The sequence below is a fragment of the Perna viridis genome, chromosome 8, assembly GCF_037379345.1.
Source record: "Perna viridis isolate PV_CMFRI_1.1 ecotype Kerala chromosome 8, ASM3737934v1, whole genome shotgun sequence".
Classification (NCBI taxonomy): domain Eukaryota; kingdom Metazoa; phylum Mollusca; class Bivalvia; order Mytilida; family Mytilidae; genus Perna; species Perna viridis.
Window position 1 is genome coordinate 29,115,185 of NC_142452.1, and position 20,933 is coordinate 29,136,117.

At 32.6% G+C, this 20,933-nt stretch overlaps 1 protein-coding gene across 1 annotated transcript in view; it reads left to right on the forward strand.

The window, feature by feature from the left end:
* The first annotated feature begins 143 nt into the window (after positions 1–143).
* The window catches only part of LOC148610122 (tyrosine-protein kinase BAZ1B-like), a 29,819-nt gene continuing 9,029 nt past the window's right edge, over positions 144–20,933 (forward strand). The window contains exons 1-27 of the mRNA XM_088542216.1: positions 144–342; positions 3,151–3,326; positions 3,862–3,967; positions 4,300–4,342; positions 4,980–5,081; positions 5,704–5,777; positions 6,226–6,391; positions 6,850–7,404; positions 8,175–8,497; positions 10,060–10,156; positions 10,416–10,584; positions 11,445–11,548; positions 12,277–12,429; positions 13,034–13,191; positions 13,811–13,932; positions 14,284–14,476; positions 15,058–15,124; positions 15,788–15,902; positions 16,252–16,384; positions 17,228–17,395; positions 17,588–17,651; positions 18,146–18,253; positions 18,840–18,981; positions 19,635–19,771; positions 20,064–20,204; positions 20,512–20,556; positions 20,790–20,923. Coding sequence (XP_088398342.1) covers positions 230–342; positions 3,151–3,326; positions 3,862–3,967; positions 4,300–4,342; positions 4,980–5,081; positions 5,704–5,777; positions 6,226–6,391; positions 6,850–7,404; positions 8,175–8,497; positions 10,060–10,156; positions 10,416–10,584; positions 11,445–11,548; positions 12,277–12,429; positions 13,034–13,191; positions 13,811–13,932; positions 14,284–14,476; positions 15,058–15,124; positions 15,788–15,902; positions 16,252–16,384; positions 17,228–17,395; positions 17,588–17,651; positions 18,146–18,253; positions 18,840–18,981; positions 19,635–19,771; positions 20,064–20,204; positions 20,512–20,556; positions 20,790–20,923 — 3,908 coding nt within the window. The 5' untranslated portion in view covers positions 144–229. The remainder of the gene's footprint in view (positions 343–3,150; positions 3,327–3,861; positions 3,968–4,299; positions 4,343–4,979; positions 5,082–5,703; positions 5,778–6,225; positions 6,392–6,849; positions 7,405–8,174; positions 8,498–10,059; positions 10,157–10,415; positions 10,585–11,444; positions 11,549–12,276; positions 12,430–13,033; positions 13,192–13,810; positions 13,933–14,283; positions 14,477–15,057; positions 15,125–15,787; positions 15,903–16,251; positions 16,385–17,227; positions 17,396–17,587; positions 17,652–18,145; positions 18,254–18,839; positions 18,982–19,634; positions 19,772–20,063; positions 20,205–20,511; positions 20,557–20,789; positions 20,924–20,933) is intronic.

A 20,933-nucleotide genomic window follows, 5' to 3' on the forward strand; every position in this document is an offset into this window, starting at 1 on the left:
TATACTTGTTTTATAATTAAAAAAGATGTAATATGAAAAGTCTCGATAACAAAATATATTTTTTGGTTATTTGATAAAAAATCATCGAAAATATTCTCCAAAATTAGAATATAAACAAAGAAAATGGTCGGCGTGATCATGTGACCTTCACTGGAACTTGCTTCCGCTAGAACCCGCCAGATTTCAAATGGTGTAAATAGTCGGTGAAATTTCGGCAAATTATGATAAAATGCCGCTTTTAGGGAAAAAGCCGTTCGTCTGTTCGAAGCCCCTTGGAGATATTTCACCAGATGAGACTGTCTACGTTATCCCACACACCAAAGAACAGTTCAAATCTAAGGAGTATCCTTACTAAACAATCACCTGTCCAAATTCAATATGGCGGCGTACATAAATCGCGTACATTGCATATATACATTTCTATGCTTATTTGATTTCAAAAGTACATTTGTGTAGATTAACTACTATCTTGGTTTATATAGTATGTTCTTGCTATTTTTGGGCTATTGACACTTTAAACAAGCCATTTCGATCTACTTTCAGTATGATCCTGTATATATGCAAATGTAGTTACAACAATAAATTAAAAAATACATGAAATAGAATTTAGATGTAATTTCCCTAAAGTTGCGACCCATAGATGTTTAAAATAATTCATGCATTAACACTGTCATAAACTGTAAAGTTGGGTCTGCATGTTGCCAACACTTGCAGATCATCAAATACAGGCCTATAATGGCTGCACATATTTTTGTTTGTGGCAAGACGGCCTACCTGCATTGTAGTAGGTAGTGAGATTTAAATAGCCAGTTAATTGACTTGGCTAAAGGATTAATTCTTTAGCCAAATTGGTTTGTTGCTGTCTTGTCAATGAGCGGTCTAGGGTTCGATCCTCGGTGGTGGAGTATAATTTTGGGAGTCAAATCATGCTCTCCCATTATTTGGTGCCCCAACTTAAAAACCCATGGGGTTTGGTTACCAATGGGCTAAAATTAGAGTCGTTTGTGGTACAAAGACTCTTAGGGTGGGGGAAATGTGGCAAGACGGCCTACATGTACCTGCGTTGTAGTAGGTAGTGAGATTTAAATAGCCAGTAAATTGACTTGGCTAAAGGATTAATTCTTTAGCCGAATTGGTTTGTCGCTGGCTTGTCACGAAGCAGTCTAGGGTTCAATACTCAGTGGCGGAGTATAATTTTGGGAGTCAAATAATGCTCTTCTGTTACAGTTGTATAACTTAGTTCCATAAACATTTATATTTCATTTCCACTTAAAGTTTCAATTATACATCAAAACTGATGTATTGCAAAAGAATTTAAAGTAATCCGTTTTACTTTACATTAGTGTTCTCCCTAGGGCCTTATAGCACTGCCCTTTACTGCGCTATCGACTATTTTGTTACCAGCACTGTGCTATTAAGTGAAATTTGAGGATTAAAAATCAATTACAACAGGAAACGTGTGTACCCCAAGGTCTTTTATGGCATCTACAAGGTAATTAGCTCTTGAAACAGATAGCAGTAAAAATGCTATGGTCAGTTGATCACTGTGTGACTGCACAGGTGTCTGAAGCCAATAAATGTTATGACATTGCCGACAAGATTCTTTGTCAGTCACCCCACCTGGCCACAAATAAATTTTAATGAAGGTGTCAATCAGATACTAATATCTTATACTGAACCAATCAAAACTGACTATGGTAAAAATTTACTCAACCCTGGCCAAAAGCATGTGGCTATTTATAAATGCAAAGTTGAATAATTGCACAATCACATGATGTTTTCAACATTAAGAAGCTGATTGACTTTATAAAAGAACATACTAAATTCCCAAACAATATTAATTCCATCAGATACTTCCAAAACACTTTGAAAAGAAAAAGGAAATGGCCATCTTTTGTTTACATTGCCATGTTGTTATGTATCAACACATGTTTTTGGCGGGAAAATTAGTTAATAGATTGTAAAATCCCCTAAGTCGAAATATAGTTCAACAGGTGTGGGGGAAAAAAATTTTCATGGTAAGTCATGATAAGGATTTTTGTCATGAATAAACTACAAGAATAAACATAATATTTAGAAACAAAACAAAACAACTAGTGTGCCAACTTTAAATAACAAGAATAAGACTTTTATTTTTCCTGGTATAACTAGGTCAACTCCACACTACTTCCTGAAAAGTTATTGAAACATGAATATTAAGACCAGAGTAGTCTATTACATGTACCAGATTAGATAATATTATAAATCTATAAATATATTGAAAGTTACTAAGACTAAAAAAAGAGTTTAATGGAAATTGCACTTAATCAAATGAATATCACATTCAAATGAGCCATTGAGGCCCCAAAACAAATGAAAAATTGTAATTTCCAATGAGTCTGCTGTCAGCAAACATTTTAAGAACACTGGGTGTGTATGAATTAGAGGAAATATTGATAAAGAATTATTTATTATTATTTGATAGATTATTTTTAATTTTTCTATTAATTTAAAAAGGAAAAATAAAAAAGGTATTAAAGTTATAATTACTGTAAAAGAATTTTAAAAAAAAGGTGAAATGTTTACCTACAAATTATTCATGTAAACATAAACAGCAATGTACAAATGTACATTTTCAATACAATGATCAATCTTTATATAATACATCAAATACAAAGTGACACGTTTCGACATAAGACATATTAATATCATGTCGCGCACGCTGAATACAGCGCTATCTGAAAATCCTGGGGAGAACCTGGTACATCCATTGATTAGTCAGTTTGCTTACTTAGGTCTACTTATATTTTAGGCTACTTTTAAAAGTACATTGATGAAGTTACATGACAGTAATACATGAGACTCTTCCGAAGAAACTTAAGTTCATACCCCATTGGGACGTCATGACTGCTGTAGTTTGAATAAAGTCTCACACTGGAAAAGCTTCTTTGGCCATCTTGCAGAAATTTTTTGGACCCATAGTATATCACATTCTTAATTTTCATTTTACCATTTTTTGACGTTTTTACCACTTACAATATAGCTGCCCTCATGAGCATATTAAATATTCTTAATCCATAGACATTTAAAAAAAAAACTTTCTTGAGACTTTTTCACGATTGCTTTTTCAAATTTGATTTATTTTTGTATATATACCTTAACCAAATAAAGTGAGTATGAAAAGCGTCTGACGTGGTACAAGCAGCCTATTTGGACCTGCCAATGCACTGGTCATGTCAATCTTACACACAAAGAAGCTTGGGATTCAGAGAAAACAATTAAGAAAACTATCAAAGTCAATTTTTCCAAGTGTCACGAAAAGCCAGTCCTAGAGTTGGTTCATCATAGTGAGTATGCATACCAAAATCTAAGATATTGACGTTGTAGCGCCGCTTTTATTAGTTTTAATAATGCACTGAAAATGTTACCATCACTGAACTCAAATTTTACATAATTTTACTGTACAGATATTAAAGTTATTTATAGCAAGTCTTGCCTTAAAGTCTCTGGCTGATGGTCAGACTGGGATTTCCAACCCTGCCTTTTCTCAAAGGGTGAAAACCCAAGGTGGTAATGGTATGCTATTGGTGTTAGTTTATGTTATCTTTTCTTGCATTCATATTTATTGAATGATTGGACTTAAGTATTGTCATACAGTATCACTTATGTAATTTAATTGTAACATGCAAGATATATACATAAAAAAATATTCATACACTTTAGCTGCATGATTCATGTAAAGCTGTTTTACAACTGTGACATTGTTATCATCAATGAACATCCATATCCAAAACATATTGCTATTTTTGGGTAAAAATGTTGTTTTCTATTCTAAACACATTTTAGATACATATATATCAAATGCTAAAATTTAAATTTCAGATACTACTATATTAGATACATTAGTTGACCAAGCATGGCTGAAGTTACAACAAGTATTGTCAATAGGAGAAAAAGTCTCTTTGAAGGTTAAAGCAGCTGGAAAAACGTAGGCATTATTTAATGTAGACATCCTTAAATAGTCGTTCAGCCTGATACCTTTATGTAAATGGCACATACCCTACAAACAAATCAATATTTATAGCCACTGTGTGAAAAAAATATTTTATTCAATCCAAAACTTCCAGTTGTGTTTATTGTAAAAATTACTTATCCCAGATTTCATTATAAATATTTGTTTATAAAACTTGACAGATAAAACTATCGTCTTGTCTGTCGGATAGAAGGTTTTATAATAGGAAATAATGAAAAATAAGTTCAACAATGTAATTGTAATGCATATTTTGTACTTTAGCAACATTGTTTGTTTCTGTTTTTCAGGATATGTGGGAAAATAGTTAAGGTTGACACGGCAGGTGTAGAAGTAAGTATATTTACTGATTTATTTTAATCAGCAAAAAAACATTTTTCTTACATTTATGCATTGGATAAGAAATTTTTTTTTTAAATTACATTAAAATAAGATGTTAATTAAGTTAACTGTCATGGTAGTGGTTTTTAAATTCAAAATTTCAATTATATGAAAGAGGAAAAAAAAACAGGAAAGTGTTAACATATTATTTGAATCAGCCTGATTTGTATGTTTCTTCATTAGAATATCATTGATCTCCCCAGGGCTATATAGCATCACAAAGCCCTGATGCGATATTTTTTACCAGAATGCTATCTGAAAAGAACTTCCCATAGGGTCCAATACATATGTGATCCTATAATTTTTAAGATGCTATATTGAACTTTAGAGGTTACTAACATGCTATCTGTAAATTTTTGGGAGAACACTGCATATGATAACCAGACATGATTTTCTTTTGCCTTTTCAAATATGGATTTTACTGATTTTGTTCACATCCAACTTTGCCAATTTCTGCTTTTTTGTTGGTTTCTTAATCTTTTTTGGATGATAGTCTTCTTTCATCCTATTCTAAAAAAAATCCATGTGATTCAGATTGGCTGCTCATTGCTCATATAAAATTGATATCTAATAATTATGATCATTCCAGGCTAACCCAACCAGTAACTGTAGCTCACCATCCAGTGATAAAGAAAACTCTACAACTGAAGTTAACAGAGATAGCTCACCAAAGAAATGGGTACCTCCAAAAGTAAGTTTAGATAGCAGTGACTGAAATATCCAATATACAGGTATTTGTGAGGACAACTTCATAGTTAGTTTTGTGTGGTTTAGCTACAGTTCAAGGCAAACAGTTTTTTTTTCAAGAAAATTTGTTAAAAGTCCCCTGCTGTACACTTTCGTCAAAAGGGACTTGAGGTTTGCGCTTCATCCATTAGGCTGGCAAATTATTTTTCTACACTTTTTTTCTGTCATGCTTGCAGATACACATTTGATATTTGATTCATTGCTTTACCAGAACAAGTTATAGATGTAGTTCCAATTTAATTATGGCACTTTGACTTTGAAAATTCATGCAAAAACTTATTTTTCTGCACTCTTTTTTGTCATGCTTGCAGATATATATTTGATGTTTGGTACATTACTTGACTATGACAAGTCACAGATCAAGTTTGAATTTTGTTCTGGCCTGTTTTCCTCTGATATAATACATATGGTACTGGTACATTGCTTTATCATGACTAGTTACTAGTCAAAGCTAGGTCTGCAGGAATGGCAGCAACGTTCTTGTCTAGAAATGCATGAAATATCCGCCATGCGATGTGAAACTGCAATCAATTACTCAATCATTGTACTGAAATTTCTATCAATAGCTTTTACAGTACAAGTACAGTGTAGAGTTGGAAGATGAAAAAGTCATAAACTCAGTTCCTGCGGATGATTTGGTGTAAGTAAATAGTATTTACTGAGTCTATAGGCAAGTCCTCTAAAGGCCTTTTTGCATCTGATTGCAACATGCTCAATGCTCAGCCTTTTCAGCATAGGGAATCTTGATTAGGGATTTTTCATTAGGTTATCCTCTTAAAAAGGTAAACTACTTGTAATATTTTAGAATTTTATTTAAAGTTTGTTAGGTGGATTTTTATGAAATACTATTGGTCCAAAAGGGAAAATATATGTACATGATTTTTTTTGGTAAATTGGATGAATTTGATGTAGATGCCTTATGCAAATTACTTTTTAATGTGAAATTTATGTGAATCATGTTTTTACTTGAATTTAACATGTTTTATTTAAAGGGGCATAATACAGTTGGAATGGTTTTGTATAGACAATGTGGTACCATAATAGTAAATCATTCAATTTACTGAGCAATTGTGCAATTATTCTTTCAGCCGAGATGACAAACCTCCATCAAAAGAGTTGATACGACACTTCATTCGATGTTACTCTGTACGTTCTGGGCAGAGCCCTACATGTCCCTGGGTTGTAGATACAGTCAAAGTGAAAGACTATAGTATACCAAATAAATTTGCAGACTTTCTTGTTTCTCCTTTAAAGGTATGGGATAAAGCAAATATGGAGAGGGGGGCTGCTCAACCACAAAACATAAAAAAAAGATAGAGAACTCACTGTGTGGTAAGCTTTTATTAGTTCCAAAACGGAACTAAATGAAACTATTCCAGATCATTAATCATTTGACTGAACCCCAAACCTGAAGACACATACACATACTTGTATAAACAAAGGACATGGCAACAACCAAATAAAATGTATTTATGAGAAAATTCCTTAAAACATTTGTACATTTGCACATATACCAGACTTTTTTCTAATTGTGACTATGTTAGATTTAGGTCATTGTATTTCACATAAAGAAAGCTCATAAAAGATGACAGTTGTTTTGGTTTTTTTTCCATAGAAAAATAAACTTTGCAAGTGCATTTTAGAAGATTAATTGCATATTTTGCCTTGCTAGAAGTAAACTGGTATATCTAACAATCATTTTATTCTAACAGATGGCGGAGGTAGCAAAAAGAGCACAGGAAGAGATGTCAAAGAAGAGGAAGTCTTCGTCGCACAGTGGATCTGCTTCTAAGAAGGCTAAAATTGACAAAGTGTCTAAGAAAAATAGTGCTAAAAAAGACAATAAGAAACAATTGAAACTGACAGGCTCACCTTTAAAGAAAAAATCCTCATCAGATTTGAAAAAGAAAATGGATGGAGTAGTTCTCCTTACTGAGTCTTCAAGTGAAGATGATGTTCCTCTATCTAAAAAGGTTTCCTCTCCTAAAAAGAAAAAGTCTCCGTCCAAAAAGTCCTCATCAATTGTTGAAGACTCTGACTCTGATGATGAACCATTGTCTTTAAACAAATCACCGAAGAAGAAAAAGTCCCCACTAAAGAAATCGTCCTCCAAAGTTTTTGAAGGTAGTTCAGATGATGAGCCTTTATCTGCACTGGAGAAGTCGCCAAAAAAGAAGAAAAAGTCCTCAAAGAAAAAGATTCCAAATGGAAATTTATCATCTGATAGCGATGAGGAGTCAGTTCCTTTGGCAAAAATTTCTTCTAAGGTAATTATTCTAGATTTTTGTCTTGCTGCGATGAAAGTCGCTGAAGGGGAGACTTAGGTTTTGCTTTTCCGACGGCGTCAACAAACTTGACAATAAGTTTTCCAATATGTTCGTTTCAACATGAATCTCTTTTGCTAGGTCAATGATATTTGGTGTACAGATGCATTACCTTCATTGCATCACATATTCATACTATTTTAAGCATTTACCCTTGCAGTCATGGTCTGTTGACTTAGAACGTTCAATATTAAAGTTAAAGATTTAGTTTTCTGATAAGTTCATTTAAACATGAACCCCTTATGCTAGGTCAATGATATTTGGTGTACAGATGCTTTACCATCATTGCATCACAAATTCATGCCAATTTGATGCATTTTCCCCGCAGTCTAGTGCATTTTGTAGTGGTAACACGAAAATGGTAATTTTATAGTTTCATATCATTATACAAAATATGAAAGCAACACAAGAAATATAACAAACACACCATTATATTGACAATATTGAACAGGCCATACTTATCTCTGTGATATCAGTTTATACTATAGAGCTTCAATGAAATCACTTATGATATGAACAACTGCTGAAAAGTTAATTTTGTCGGTATGTTTTCTTATTTTTCTTTAGACAACATCTCCTTCAAAGGGAATGAAAATTCCCGACAGGAAGCCAAGTTCTTCGCCTCAAAGGGAATTTCATCTGTTCAAGTGTGGCTTTTTTTATCTGTTATTGCACTATCAAAGAACTTAACATTGTAAATATTGTTTTTACAGGGTATGAAGCAAATGACTCTGTTTGACATGTCAAAAAAGAAAGGAATGAAAACACCAGAGAAGAAAAAATCTTCCAAAAAATTAAAATCTCCTTCAAAAGGAATGAAAACACCTGACAGAAAGTCAAGTTCTTCACCTCAAAAGATGCCAGCTGTTGTTTCAAAGTTGATGCATGCTGTGAAAGCTAAAGATAAGGCAAAAACTGGACAATTTCTGGAAGCAGCTTGTAGAGTATTGACTGCAAAACAGAAAGCTAAACTCCCACCTGAGATAAAAGACATGGTTGAAAAAAAGATTGCTAGACAGGAATTGAAGAAAAAATTGTAAGTTTTATTCAATATCATGAAAATACTTTTACTTTAAAATGGTCAAAATTTTTGTGATTTCTGTGATATGATGAAATTTTTTTAAGCATATACAAAATGTATTGATTAAAAATTACAGCATAGGGCACAACCTCTTGAACGGGTGGGCACTTAAGCCTGGAACCATAAGTGCACATTTTATACCTTTGAATGTTAACACTAACTTATTTCTTTCACGGCTAATACCTGCAAAAGCATTTAAATGTAACTAGAATTTCCTGCAAAGATTTTTTTTAAGTTGAGTAGGACAGTAATGTTGGGGGTGATTTGTTCTTCAATAGGGCTAAAAAGGGTACTTTCAGGGTACCTTAGCATTTGGGTTTCCTATTTTGACCAGCTGGGACACTTCATGTAAGATGACAAGTGAAAGGCAGTAGAAAAACATGAAATTGAGAATCATAATAGCTCATTGGACCAGTGATACTGAAGAAAGCTATATGCAGTCAAACTTTACTCGCTCGAACACCCAGGATTTCTCGAACACAATTCAAAGTACCAAAATTTTCTCCTATATAATCAATATAAATATCCTTTGATTTCTTGAACTTCCATTTCTCGAACACTCTAACTGACTAGTGGGTCCGTTCGGTAATAAATCTTAGAGAATAACCCTCACTAACTCGAACTCGTCAGCAATTTTGTCAGCTTGGGTAATAAAAGGTGAGAAAAACTGAAACCCTATCATTAATCATTGTCATTTTAGTTAATTACAGGTAAAATTTAAGTCATCACTAATTAGGTAGTTTTGATCTTTAACATAACACTCATTGAAGTTCGAGAATGTTCCGAAGTCGGAAGCTTCTAAGAAGCATGAAAAAAAATCAGATGAAAACAAATTATTGACCAAGGAAATCAAACTCTGAACGTTTTTAAAAGTGAACACAGCATTTTTAATGTCCACAAATCAACATAATCTTCTGAAAGCGAACAAAAAAAATCCACAAACTAACACAACTTCGTAGGAAGTAGGCAATTTCTAAGGATAAAGTCAAACTCGGACCGGCACCGAAAAAAATCCGGAAATATACGAACTTCAATTTCTCGAACTCCCGATAACTCGAACACATTTCAATGGTCCCTTGGAGTTCAAGCTACCGAGGTTTGACTGTAGCTTTTGTAAAAATACTCCTTTTAGTTCAAAGTATTTTATGCCGGCACCGAAAAAAATCCAGAAATATACGAACTTCAATTTCTCGAACTCCCGATAACTCGAACACATTTCAATGGTCCCTTGGAGTTCAAGCTACAGAGGTTTGACTGTAGCTTTTGTAAAAATACTCCTTTTAGTTCAAATTATTTTATGCCGTACTCCCACTCAATGAGTGGATGGTATTTTTGAATTATTTAGTTATATCACAATTATATCCACTCCCAATGGATGGATTAATGGCTCTATATCAAACAGGCATACATTACAAATCATTTTGATTGGTGTCCAGTGTTTCATGAGAGTGCTGTATGAGTAGGGTATACATACATAGCATGACAATGTGCTTAACTTAATGTTATCTTACTTTCAGAGATGCGATGACTCCAGAGCAACGAGAAGAATATAAGAAGAAAAAGAGAATGGAGGATGAAAAGAAAAGGAGGGCATTACAAAGGGAGAAGAAAAGGGTAAAATATTCAGTATTGTTACTATTTTCCATAAAATTTATTTCACTAGCAACACATTTTAGGGTCTGTTTAATTGATTTTGAGTCTGTAATACATCAGGTTTAGCAGGTTGACCATTGAGCTTTTAATATAAAGATCTCTTTGCCCTGAAACTTAGTACTCATATTAATTTTTTTTATGTAAATATATGATAATTAAGAAAGAAGTAATCTATACACTTTTTCAACTTGTGTAAAATATTTTTATTTTCATTCTTCAGAAATTTGAGGATACAGAGCTTGAACTTCAACCTCTCCCAGAGATCAACATAGTTCAAACTCCTGATGGCCTTCCGAATGAGCTGTTTGGTGATATTGCTTTGGTAACAGAATTCATCAGCTGTTACCAAGGGTTACTTATTCCAAATAAGGAATTTTATATATCTGCAGGTAATGAATTTTCAATATCATTGAAGTACTGTAAACATATTAATTTGGTGGATTCTGTACAATGAACATGTTAACATGTTCACAGATATCAATTTTCACAATTTTTAACAAATGATTAGTGATATATAGTGTTAAAAAATAAATTTTGCGGGTACTATTTTTCGTGCTTATCAGTCTAATGCGAAAAAATAGTATGTTTACAGTAATTGTGATAGTTGAGAATCAAATAACTGTCTTTCCTACAGCCCCACATGATTTGATTTATATATTCCTGTCTTTTGTAATATTTGTCAGTGTTCTAGGATTCTACTTTCCGGTCACCCAGAGTAATCGGTGTGGGAAAATTGTTTATTTATCTCCACTTTCCCTTTGGCAGGCAGAAAACTTGAATTAAAGAAAAGATTTGTTAAGTCTGGAAAGCAAAGTGTGGGAAAGTTAATCTTCATTTAGAGTTTTTCTGTGGAAACCTTAAATTTAACAAAAAAATCCTTAAACAATTTTGTTTTCAGAATAATCCGATTTTAAACACTGGAACATATGGGAAAGAGTATATCATTACATTAGTGAAGCTTATTGCTCTGACCTTTTTCTGAAAAAAAAAATAGATACGTGTGTAGGATTTTCATAAGAAACTATACGGAAAGTAACTGATCTAGTACCTTTTAAACAAATGTACTTGCAGAGTCAGATGTTTTGAACAAATATTTGTTATATTTATATTATAGCATGACAGCTCATGCAACTTCAATGTTTGTTGAACTCGAATTGAATATTTTGTCTTTCTCTGCTAGTTAAATGAAAAGAAAATTGCATTTATTCACTGACATGTATAATTTGGTCAACCCATAACCTCATTCCAGAGAGAGTAATGCAGTCTGTGGCAGGTGGAAAAGAAGGATTCTTCTACTTAGCAAAAATATTGGTGGTACTTCTTCAGACATTACTGCAGGATCAGATATCTGAGGTATGGTGTAAATGTTTTTGTACCAGTCTTTTGAAAGAAATACTATGATCTGTTACTTCATATGCTAATATATGTTGTAAGAATTATAAATTAACGTGTCTTCATGGAACATTTTCATTCTTGATTACATAACTATTTATTAGTCCCCTACCAGCTTTAGTCAAAGGGGACTTTAGTTTTGCAGTTCGTATGTCTGTCAGTTCAGAGGAAAAAATTGGCCCTTCAACATTGAAAAATTTACCAAATTTAAGTTCTCTGTGCTTTTTTTTCTAATTGCTTGCAGGTATTGAGCCTTTTTTTGGTACGTGAGTCAACCTTGTTGAGTTACAGATCAAGATTATGTTTTGTTGCACTTCATTGATTTTTATTTGAGTTATGGCCCTTGAACTTTGAAAATTTACCAAAAATCAAGTTTTCGGGGTTTTTTTTTTTCTAAATGCTTGCAGATATTGATCTGATTTTTGGTATGTGAGTCTACCCTTATGAGTTACAGATCAAGTTTACATTTCGTGAGGCTTTGCTGATTTTTTCTAAAGTTACCAACTTTCAGTTTTACTTGCTTTTTTCTAAAGAATGTCATTTCCTCAGTTTGTCATTTATAGTTGATTCAAGGTAATATTTTGGTCTGTGATATAAACAGCCAGTAGGGGACTATGTATTGTTTTGTTATACTTGCAGAATGCTTGTTTGTATTGTGGAGGTTATTTTTAGTTTGTTTTTCTTTCCAGGACTACCAAGAGATTAAAATCCCATTGTCAGACATCCCAGTCAATCCACACACCACATCAGAGTTGATACGGCTGTGTTTACGGAAACAAGATGGTGATTCATCTGATGAAGAAAACAATGCAGATGATGAAGACGAAGATGAGAATGAAGTGGTTTGTATCTTGCATTATTTGTTTAATCGGTTTTGTTTTGTTAGTTTTTTTTTTTAGTGGACACGAGGAAGGGAAGGGTTGTGGCCAACTTGTGTTAAGTGACTTCAAATGGAACAATTTGTCTCATGAAATAAGTGTATACTTTTTTTAATACATGTGGAGGAATAGGCTCTTGAAACTTAAATGTTAATGATTTTTATGAAAATTTATAAATGGTCTTTTCTTTTAAATTATGTCCTTACTACTGTGTAAGTACTATTTTTCATGGTTTTGATGGGTAGACCAAACCAAGAAAAATGAGATTTTCATTGATGTGGATACTGGAAACTGCAAAACCAAGTAATCAAGAATCCAGAAACTTATGTTTCCTCCCTAATCCACCAAAATTGGTGTCCACGAATTAAAGTACTTTCACAGTATCTCATAAGATAAAGAGATACATGTAGTTTGAAATTCTAGTGATGGTCTTCTGATACCTGTTTTGTTACCAATCATTACATATATAAGCCTGTCTGTCAACATTCCTTAAGATACTAAACATGTTTATGGTGACATTTCTTGTGATCTTTTGATTTTATTTTTTTTTTTGATTTTTTTTTTTTAGCCTGAAGAGATCATACAGATGTTGGAGACTCAGGAGTTGTATGAATTAGATGCCATACAGAAAGTGCGGGTTCTGAAGGGTCTGTGTCTCAGGATTATGGGTACTTACTCAGTACAGGATTATATGGAAGAGAAACAGAATGAAGCTTCACAACTATGGTAGGTACAGGTTTAATTAAATGTCAGAATGGGATGTGATCAAGGAACATTTGAGGTAAAGTTCTATATAAGAGTCATGTAAAGGTAGACAAGTGATTTATTCATATTTTATAATCAAAAAATATTTCTTTTTGAAACCTATTAAAATTTTTAGTTGACAAAGTGTCACTGAAAAGGGAAAATCTAAGCCAAAATTTGGAACGTATTTTACACTATAACCAGTCAAAAATGGTCTAATTATTTACAGCTTTCAAGGGAATCAAACACCGCAGGGTCTATTAAATGCATTGAGTATATTAGTATTTAACCAATGAATTGCCTTATGCATGGCTGTTAGAATGACTCATACTTAAGTATGTGCAATCCCGGTGTCCATGAAAAATCAATTCTTAATATAGTTGCCTTTACCCCCATGTTAATGTTAGTTGTAGATCACTAAACTCCCATTTTCTTCACATCAATTTAGTTGTCTACATCTCATTATATATTGGAGGTTACGATGAAAAACGAAATCTTTTGAAATAAGGTAGTGGCTAACTTACTAGGAATTGAAGATGACAAAAATTGAATTATTTTGTTGGCCAAAAAATAGCACTTTCTGTAATTAATTAACTTGTAGGAAGAAGAAGCTGGCAGAATTAAAGAAGAAAAAAGATAAAATGAGGAAAGAGAAAGAACAACAGGAGAAAGCAAAACAAGAAGATGGTAAAACTGAAGATAAAACAGCTGCAGGTAGTAAAGGTATGGTGTAAATATGTCTCATATTTAAATACTTAGTAGATTAATAGGTTGTTATGTGAGTCGTTAATGAAGATCTAGGATTTCTTAAATGTGTATCAAAATTTAGCATAGGTTGTTACCAGGGATGAGTTTCTTCCCAAATTAAGCTGATTTCTGATTTGTTTGTTGTTTTTTTTTCTTCTTAAAATGAATTTTACTGTGACAATTATTTAATACTTTGTTTTTTACATTGTATTTATCTCCAATTTTGGTAATATCAGTTCACTGTTGTCTTTGTAAATTTTTCTCTGTCTTTCATAAGAGTTCAAGAACTTTATCTTTTTTTTTTAATCCATGTAGTTTTACTTTCAGATGTACTGTTGACATCCTTTTATGGCAAGGCAGGAAGTGGTGGTGACAGCTCCAAAGGGACAACACCAGATGTCTCTGCTGATGAAGGTGGGGATGACCAAGGTGACCTTGCCTCTGTTGTCAAACGTCGTAGATTATTGGCAATGAAAGCTGCCGCAGAGAAGGAAAAGAGAGATAAAGAGAGGAGGGAGCAGTAAGTGAAACGAGTAAAAAGCAAAAAATTGTGAACAGAGATTTTAGATTTTATATTTAATAGGAGAAATAAATGCAGGGGTATTGAAATGCCATAAAATGTTCTGAGTTACCCATAAAAAATTGTATATTTAAATTGAAAGTCAGTCAGAAAATATGTTTGAACATTAATTGTTTTATTTGTTCAAAAAGACAATAGTACAACCATTTACATATGTGGTAGTCAAAATAATTAGTCATTCAATTAAGTATAGAGCATTTTAAAAAAGCGAGAGAGATTACAAGTATTTTGTCTATTGTCATACACATACATGTATGAAATCTTCACTCGTCTTAGAATTTCCTCATACATTGGTTTCCCCCAAAAGTTACATACTGTGAATGGAACATAATATTTTGAAATGAGATGGATGTATCTTGAAGAACTAGCAATGGTGACATTATTTCCTTTGTTTTTATGCATATCATAAGTAAATTGTTATTTATCTTATATTCAAGTTAAATACATGGAATTCTAAATGTTATCTCTTTTCTCTCTTCTCATTTGCATTTTATTCCTATAAAAATGAACTTTTTTTTCAGGAAACAAAGAGAATATGAAGAATATATGGAACAGAAAGAAAAAATAGAGTTGGAGAAGGCTTTTGCTGTAAGTATACTTTTCTAGTTACAATGATTTTTTTGTACATGCATTGATATATCAAGTCTTAGTCTTACCAATTTGTGGTTATTCTTAAATGAATGAGTAATGAAAGATCGTGTTTTATCAATCCTATATTCTGTGTATATTGTAGTTTGCAAAAAAAATAATGTAATTGATTAAACAGAAACAGTGAATTTCTGATTTTTAGAAGAACAAATATAGACCTGTTGAAGTTTAATTGATGGATGCTTGGCATTTTGTGGATGGCTATTTCATTGGCAATCATACCACTTCTCCTATTTTTATACATCTTTGCCTAAAGTTCACAATATTTTCAAACCTATTATAATGTAGTTGTGTTCAGACAGTAGTATAAGACAAATGAATAAAACTAGTAAGAAACACCAGCAACCTTGGTAAAATAATCATGTTGTCTATTCATTTTATGACCCTGCTACAAGCATCTAATCTGCAACTCCTCTCAAACTGCTTATTAGAGTTAAATGAAGCTTTCACACCATGTATATCACATACTGTTATTATGAACCTCCTATTTTGTTTATGAATCCAAATGGCTGTTTGTGTTTCCTAAATTGGTTTTGAGGGAGAGGAGCATGGGGTATGACCAAGTGAGCTTTGATTTTCACACTTAGATTTACACTTTTCTAGGAAGGTATTGGTGCCGCTAAGAATGTATTACGGGTAGCTCCTATTGGAACTGATAGACACCATGACAGGTACTGGGTCTTCTCAAAAGCTACACCTGGCCTCTATGTTGAGAAAGGTATGATGATTAATAATTTATGATGTATTAAATTTGCAAGTGGTTCATTGATTTTCTTATTTTATTATTTTGAACTTGTGAAAGGTGGTCTAACAAAACATATTTGAATTTGAATTTCATATTAAAAAATTTAAAGAAAAATACATTTAGTGAAAGTTGAAACTCTTGTATCATAGTTTTAAGTTTCTTACAAGTTTTATTCCAGTCTGTAGAGAAAAGATAAAACATAAAATGTTTGCTGAAGCACATCAAATTTAAGGGTGAAATATCTGAAAAATAACTAACTTGTATTGAAACATCAGTCTTTTTTTTTTAGATATTTCTTATTAACGTATTGCTAATTTTTCAGGTTGGGTAACAGGAGAAATTGAATATTGTTGTAAGAAAGAGCAAGATTCTGACTCTGATTCAGATAACTCGTCTGATGATGATCAGGAGGGCGCCAGTGACGACAAGACTAAAAATAATCATATTGAGAAAACGTAAGTGTACTATTGAGTGGTTTTGGACTTTTACAAATGAAAGGTCTAGAATTGGTTTTTATAATATAAAGTAGATATTGTTATGTTGTTAAGGATGAGTGCAGGGTGATTACTCCACACCACATCTCAGTTGTTAATATAAAAAAAGAATGGACCGATTCTGTATTGCATTCTAGGATTGCTATTGTTCATGACATTCCTCATTGGTCAGATGTTTTTTATGAGGATGCTGCGACAACGCAACATTGTTTACCTGGAGGGAAGTTGAATTTATGAATTGGTCCATTGGTCTATGAAACTACACACAACTACACACTTGTACTGATTACTTTTAAAAGTATAATACACAGTAAAAATTACAACATATGTTATTTATATGTTTTGAAAACATCTGAAAAAATATGCCTCTGATTTGTTTATGGTATGTTTAAAGCAAGTAAATTAATTCATGTGAAATAAGCAAAGTCATGTTCCACACAACTTAATGTATAAAAAAGTATGGTTTTAAGGAGGTAGACCTGAGTTAGGGACACAACTCTTAGAAATCATGGGAACATTTGTATTCAGCATTTTACATCAATCTTATGAAAGCATCTAATTAACTTGGATTCATTTTATTCTGTTTCAAACGAAAGCTTGAGAGGCTCTTGTGAAATTGAATATGATACAAACATTACTGATTTCATGAGTTATGTCCCTTACCCTAGGTCTACCTCCTTATAGTAAGTATTTAACATCTTGAAATTCCTGGCATTTTATTGATATGATAAGAAGATTATATATTATTTTAAACTTAAAAATTGTGTTTTGTGTATTAGTCAAATCTCTCTTCTTTTTCTGCAGAGTGCCACATATGGGCCAGAATTTATGGTTTTCATACAACACTGTTGAAGAGATCGACAATTTGTTAAAACAGCTTCATCCTCAAGGTTACAGAGAAAGTCAGCTGAGTTTTGAAATTAAGAAGAAATATGATGACCTGACAAAGGCTTTGAAAGATCCTAATAAAAAGTATGGCTCCTTGTGTTACCTTTAGTGTATAAGTTCAACAAATTTCCATGAAAGACAGATGCAAAAGCGGATGTCTTCACATGTGTGAAATTACTTTTAAAATTAAAATTTCTATTGTGTAATATTTATATTTACATTAAACATGTCTAAATTAAAACATGAGTAATCCTATAATGATATTTTATCATTAAGTGGTAAACCTAAGACAGAAGCTGAAGAAGAGGAAGAACAGGATGTAGTCAAGGCATTTAGAAAGGTAGATATGGTCACTTGGCAGAATTTTTAAGTTATTTGACAGGGAATATGCCGGCCCTAATAAGTAAATAGGTCATGATCTATATTTACAATCTGGGAATATCTTGTAGAATGTGATGGACCATTCCAGCTTTAATAAATCCTCTTTTAAAGGGGAATTTAGGTTTACATTCTATCTGTCCATTAGTCAACAAATCTATTTGTTCACACTTTTTAGTCTTGCTTGCCAATATGAATTTGATATTTTATATTATTCATGCTCACTATGGCTCTCATTCAGGGTTTAATTTTGATAAGTTTTACCATACTGAAGAATATAATAGGTTTCCTTATGATCCAGGATTTAGCTTTACAAGGTTTTCAAAGGAAGCTTTACAGTCACATGTTTGCTTTATGACTTTCCTGTGTCAGCGCATTCAAAGTATGTTTATACTTACGTGTAATGTACACAAAAGTTTTATCAACAAAGTAATAATTAAGCATCTTTTATTGCAGGAACTGTTAGAGACAGAGATCCGTTTAAAGAATGGTGGACTTGGTGGTGTCCCAGATTTTGACACTTGGGATGCTAGGCTAGAAACTGCTACAGAAATTTCTGATATGGTAATTTCAAATAATGAATTATCACAAATATTCTAAATGAGAATGGATCTGTGGTGAAATCTTCTATATTTTGTGTACCTCTGTTTGATAAGTAAGAGGACTATATACAGGATTATGCTGGGCATGGGGGAAAAAGGAAACAGGCTAATTTGACATACATTAATATGTACATGTTTTTAGGTCTATGATGTGGTTAGTATTACATACAGTGGGGTTGTTGTCTCTTTGACATATTACCATATCTATTTTTATTATATGCATTTGGGATGGTTTTCTTCCGTTTTTTTTTTTTTTTTTTTTTTTTTAGCAACTTTTGGCTATTTCAAATCCAGAATTTTTCCATTACGCTTCTTTTTTTACTTAATATTTACTTCCGATTTTGCCAATTTCCACTTTGTTGACCTCGCAAAATCATCTCTGATGCAGTCATTTGTTAATTTGTTTGCAGTTTTGATTGTGTGAGGAGTGAAGATATGGGGGATTCTCAAGCACATTAAAAATATTAATCTTGTGCTTGAAATGTGGTGTAGTGGAGATAGAAATAAAAATTTGAACTTTTAAATTGTGAATAATGTTTACATTATAGGGTCAGTTACTTATAGAATCACAAGAAAGTATTCTGGAGAAATTTTTGCAAGGAATAATGGCCAACAAAAAGAGAAAATCCAAGTACGCAGAGGTGAAAGCAGAGCCTGAAGAAGGAGAAGAGGATCTTGATGATTCTAAAGGTATTAAATGTGAACCATTTATTTTCTCGAGTGATTTTTTTTTTATGCTTTTACTTCAGAAAGAAAAACCTATCCAGAATAAATCAACGCAAATAAGTCTTCTCATTATGGAATACATGTGACAGATTGTGAGTCCTGAAATTGAACCAACATCCATGAATGCAAAATGTTGGTATTTAAATTTCTGTGTGCTGTTTTAAGCTATATTTGTAGCTTGAGCATTAAAAATAATTGGTCTTTATCAATAGTATGGTTTTAATGGAGAAATATGGAAGTTCAAAATGTTGTTTCTCAGGAGTTACCTCCAGTTGAAGGCAGCAGTATCTGATAGCAAAATTATTTTCAAAATTATGCAAAATTAGAATAAAACATAACAAAAACTAGAAGCAACTAAAAAAATTAAAGATATCAAGAATTCGTTGAATCCACTGCAACCATGAACATACATGAACTTATATGAATATCGTTTGACATTGATGTTGCCATGGTGATTCAGCAGCTGGGGTGAAATTAAAAGATAGACTAGAAGGAAATCAAGATAGTGTACTTTATTCAAACTGAAATAAACAGATGAGCATTGACATATTTAACATTTTAAGTATTGCATGTACATCTTTATTAGTTACTTAAGATGTAAGTTTCTACATTTTCAGAGGAGGACCCTCAAATCTGTGAAGGTATTACAAACTGGAAGGAGGCAGTGAAGAATTGTCCCACAGTGTCAAGGCTTCATGTACTGTTAGGGATGTTAGATTCCTGTATCAAGTGGGAAAAGTCTGCAGAGAATGTGGTAAGTTGGAATGAGGTAGACTAAAATAGAATTGAACTCAGAAACTTTATTTGGAAGTTTTCATTCTTAATGACACATTTTTCTCAAAATGTTCAGATTTCCAAGCCGTAAAAGTTAATACTATAAGCCTTTGATTATCCAAGGGCTTCATAACAATATCAAAGTACATGACAGAAGTCTCAAATTGAGTTTTTAGTCGGTATTACATACTCGAAAAACTTAAAAAAGGACAAATGTACTTAAACTTTTTTGTTGATCTGACTCCTCAGTAATCTTTGAATTTATTTTTTAGAAATGTAAAATCTGTCGCAAGAAGTCTGATGAGTCCAAACTATTACTATGCGATGAATGTAATCAGCCTTTCCACATGTTCTGTTTACGACCGGCATTGTTAGAGGTACCTGAGGATGACTGGTTCTGTGCTGCATGTGTGGTAAGTTCACTAAGCTGTTTCTGTCCTGTGTTAGTGCTATCAGATTTTGGACGGTTGTATTTCATTTGTTTGATAATACGAATACTGAGATACTTTTGTAAATCATAAATGATATGCACAATGAGCAATGACCTTGTCTTACAATCCATTGTTAGTGCTATTGCACAGTCTAGATTCGACTTTGTGATGAAGTCCTTGTTTTATTGGCAAATATTGCTGTTATTGTCCAACATTGATACTTCCAAGTTATACCTACATGTGTTCTGTAAAGGGTAAATGCTAAAATGTGTTTCTTTTTTTTTTATAGCCTAAAGATCTGAGGAGAAAGTCCAAAGACATGCCTGATTCTGAGGTATCTTATAATAACAAAATGTTTTCTTTAGTATGATTGCAAACCCAAAATTGCTTATGTGTAAAAAAAGAAAGGGTACTGAAAATTCTAATTTTTTTCCTTTCAGTTGGAGATATGATTGGAGGTTTTTTTTTATGTCTCTATATGTCATGGATTGTGATGAACCCTTGCAGTTACTATTAAATTTTATCACAATTTTACTTGAATGTTAGTTTTTTCCTTCTATTTTTCAGGGAGAGGACGACGATGTTGCACATGTGGAGAATTGTTTAGAATGTGGAGGAGATGAGGGTCTAATATACTGTTCTGAATGTCCCTCAGCATATCACTTAGATTGTCATGATCCTCCTCTCAGGCGAGAACCGAGGTATTACCAA